The 3,910-nt window shown below is 59.7% G+C and overlaps 1 protein-coding gene across 1 annotated transcript in view; it reads right to left on the minus strand.

Moving 5' to 3' along the window:
• Window positions 1-2,780, minus strand: part of ARRDC3 (arrestin domain containing 3) — an 11,310-nt gene extending 8,530 nt beyond the window's left edge. Inside the window, exon 1 of the mRNA XM_042866238.1 lies at window positions 2,296-2,780. Within this exon, the coding sequence (XP_042722172.1) occupies window positions 2,296-2,575 (280 nt within the window). The 5' untranslated portion in view covers window positions 2,576-2,780. The remainder of the gene's footprint in view (window positions 1-2,295) is intronic.
• Between the last annotated feature and the right edge of the window lie 1,130 nt (window positions 2,781-3,910).

The raw sequence follows: 3,910 nt of genomic DNA on the forward strand, positions 1-3,910 counted from the left end.
CCCCCCCCCCCCCCCCCCCCCCCCCCCCCCCCCCCAAAAAAAAAACACTGCCTGGCACCAGCATCCAGGAATTGATCACAAAAGAGAGATGTCCAAAGAGCATATATGGAAGGATAAAGGGGAACATCTCTTGTACTGCTACAGATTTATGGTTTATTCGGGTATCATTACCATCAAACAAACAAAAAATGCTGACTCCATCAAAATCTGAAGTTGGGAGAAAAACAGCCGAGAGCACCTCCTACCCACCCAGGAGGGCTGGGACAGCGACAGGCATCGCGATGGTCTGGGGACACCCGCTTACTGCCAGCAGCTGGAGGCACCAATAGAGACAGGAGGGAGATTTTAGGCTCCCACTGTCTTACAAAGACACGGTGTGGCAAAGAAACAGGCACGTGGCAATACTCAGTAAACCCAGGGGTGTGAAAGCAATCTTAGAAAAAAAAAAAAAAACCGCTTAAAATGTAACAGAATAGCGAAAAACAGGCAGGGAGGCATTCACATAAACGCACCTCCAGCTCGCCGCGACTGAAGGAGACTGACGAAAGCGCTCCGAGGGAGTGATGCGACGGCTGCGAGCGGCTTCCGCCTCGTTTTATTGTTTTACCGCACGCTTTTGCCCCGCACACCGCCCCAGCCCTGTCCTGCCAGCTCAGCAGTCCCGCCGAGCCGGGCGGCCGCGGCGAAGCTGTGGTAAACAAGTGCTGAGCTGTCAATCAGCGGCCCGGCTGGAGCAGGAGAGGACCGGCCTAAACCGGCGCGAGCAGATCCCAGCCAGCCGCGCATATACATACAGTATACATTACACTCGCCGCAGTCGCTCGGCAGCTCCGCTCGCCGCCCACGGAGGAGGAGGGGAGGCGGGGGCGAGGAGGGAGGGGTGAAAGGAGCCGCCCGCGTCCTGCTCGCCCCGCCGGCCGCCCCGCTACGTGCCGAGACGCAGCGCTGGACCCTCGGGCGGCGGTCGGGGAAGGGAGGAGCGAAGAGGGGGGCGAAAGCGAAGCCCGAACAGTGGGGAAGGCACCGAACCCCCCCCGCGGCCGCCCTGCCCTATCCCCGGGGCTGCTCGGACCCGCGGCCCCTCGTCCCCCGCCGCAAGCCGGCTGCGGGCGAAGGGACCCGCGCCCTTGTCGTGGCGGCCAATCAGCGGCTGGCATCGCCTTAGCAACAGGCCAACAAACCGCGGCCGGCCAATCGGAGGCGCAAGGGGGCGTGGCTTCGGCCGCCAGCTGCGGGGCGAGGCGTGAGGCAGTCATTGAAACTCGGCCGCGGGGCCGCGCGGCGCCGGGCATCGCCCGAACCTGGGGTGCCCGCTCAGAACTGCCGGGCCACCGCGCCATCGTCCGGGCTTTGCTCTCCGCGCGGCCGCAGAGACGCACGGGCACAGTGGCGGGCTGCGGTCACCCGCAGGGACTTCGGTGCGGGGGAGAAAAAGGTGCGGGTTCGTGAAGAAACAGCTCGGGGAGAGCCGGTTGCGTGGAATAGCGATGTTCAAACGCAGCCGAGTTCCGAGCCCCGAGTTCGGTAACATCGATAGATCTTTAAAAAACGGCTAACAGCAACGCAGCCTGAGGAGAAACTCATCGAAAATCCCCGAAGAAAAGGGGAGCACTCCCTCCGTCCACCGCACAATGCGGTAGGTATGCAGCACGTTGAAGGAGAAAAGGGGAAGAGAAAAAAAAAAGCGAGCGGCCCCGAATTACATAACCAGTTTTAACATTATTTTCCTGTGCTAGGAATTAAGTCATCGCCACCACCTGACGCGCGCAGCCAATCTGCGGCGCCGAGAGGGAGCACCCCCCCCTCTGCCCAGGACCGGTCCCAAACAGGATTGAACCGCTTCTAACAAAGGGTGGAAACTTCGCAAAAACAAGAGCCGAGTCCGCCGGACCGCCGCGATGCGGGCGTGGGGAGGGCGACACGGGGCCAGGGGAGGGGGCTGCGGCGTGGGGGAGCGCAGGAAAGGGCAGTAGCGGGCAGCGGGGCGAAAGTGGAGCGTGTGTGCGGGAAGGGCGGCCCGACGGTGCGAACCGTCGCATCATCGGCCGCAGGGTTACCGCCTGTCAGCGGGCCGGGCTCGGCGGAACGCAGGGCTCGGCGGAACGCAGCCCTCGGCCAGCCGACACGGGGCTCCGCTCCTCGCCGGGCTGCGCTACAGGGCGCTCCCCCGCTCCCCTCCATGGCTCTCGTCCTCGCGGCGCCCCGGCTGCCCCCGCAGGTGACACAAAACCGGTCACAACCAGAAAAGCACCCCCAAAAGCCGCGAGACCCCCTGAGCCATGCCGCCAGGCTCACCTCTCTCGTGGCCGATGAGGACGTCCTTGTGGTTGAAGTACTCCACCTCCTCCGTGTAGTTCTGCGTGTAGGCAGTGTTGGAGCCGGCGTTCCTCGACTCGGTCCAGCGCACCTTGGCGTGCCCGCGCGCGTGGATTTTGAGCGATTTCACTCTGATCTCCCCCGTCACTTCTAAATTGACCCTTCCTGAGACCGTGTCCCCGCTGGAGTAGACGGGGACATTGCTGTCATTGAGACAGTCAAAGCTTATTGTCAAACTCTTCACCTTCCCCAGCACCATGATTTATAGCAAAGCGTAGGAAAAAAAAACGAAACAAACAAACAAACAAAAAACCTGTAAGAAAGCGGAAAAAAAAAAAAAAAAAAAAAAGGGGGGGGGAACAAAAAACCTAACGCAAAAAGCGACCCTCGCCGCACACCGACCGAGCCGACCTACAGCCCCTGCATGGGGAGCTAGAGCGGGCGGGCTGGGGCGGCCCCGGCCCTGCCGCGGATGCCGGCGCTCCGCAGCGCTCAGAGCGCTCGGCTGCCCGGCGCTGCGCTCCGCTCACAATGACGGCGCCGGAGTGCTGCCACCTCACTATAAGCGCTGTGACAAACAACTCCCCCCCCCCCCACCCCCCCTCAACCGAACGCTACACGCTCGCGCATGCGCCCTACGAGCGACGCCGGCCCGCCCTCTGCCCGCCCTTAGCTCGAGGAGGTACCCAGCGCTACTGCCTCGCCGAGCTGGTGGACCGCTTAAGCGATGTCAGCGTCGTCGTTCAGGCTGGCAGCGTTTGAAAGCGTATTTCTATATTTGCCTGTTTTCTCCAGTAAAAGGTCACCCTTGATCCAACACCTGGCGGGGAGCTCTACGCCTAACTTCAGACCGACAATGTTCGGCCGCTGCCTCTGTAGTGATGGGACTGTCTGTGTGTGTGCACCACCGTGCGGCACAGGGGCGCATCGACGGGAACCTGCCGGAGGGGCGGGGTGCCGGGCAGTCCTGCCGGTTCCACCCGGTTCTGCCTTTCATGTCGCAAAGACTTCGGGAGATGCAGCTCTTCTCTTTTCCGTGTCCTTTAAACGATCTGCACAGCTGAAAGACCCAACTTCGGTTGGAAGGCACCCACGTGGATTTATTCCTTATTGTGCACATGTTGATAAGGAGGGGACCTGCTTACACTGGTGGGATATGGCACATTCTAATTTATTTCGTGTATTTTTTTTTATTGTATCTACGTACATCAGTCCAAAAGTAATGCCTCCTATTTATTTCAGTTGCAACTACAACAAAGACCACAATAGCACCATTTATAGAACAAATTTTCGGCTGTAAAACAGTCACCATCATTAACCATCGTGCATTTTCGGCAGCCATGACCAGCAGCCTGCATGCCACACTCTTAACGATCTGCACCAGCAGGGGTGACCCGCTGTCAGTGTCACTGCTGCTGAAATGCAGCACCCAGAACCCCCCTGTGCTCACATGCGTTCTTTGGTGTCCATCAACATTCAGAGAGTGTCAGTGAATGTCAGTGGGTGCCACATCTTTTTCAGAGGAATAAAGTGACACCTCTTTAGCTTCATTAACACTTTCGTGTCAGACAGCATTGTGTCAGACTGCCCCTCT

Source organism: Lagopus leucura, unplaced genomic scaffold, assembly GCF_019238085.1.
Source record: "Lagopus leucura isolate 7727_CA_CO unplaced genomic scaffold, USGS_WTPT01 Super-Scaffold_810, whole genome shotgun sequence".
Lineage (NCBI taxonomy): Eukaryota > Metazoa > Chordata > Aves > Galliformes > Phasianidae > Lagopus > Lagopus leucura.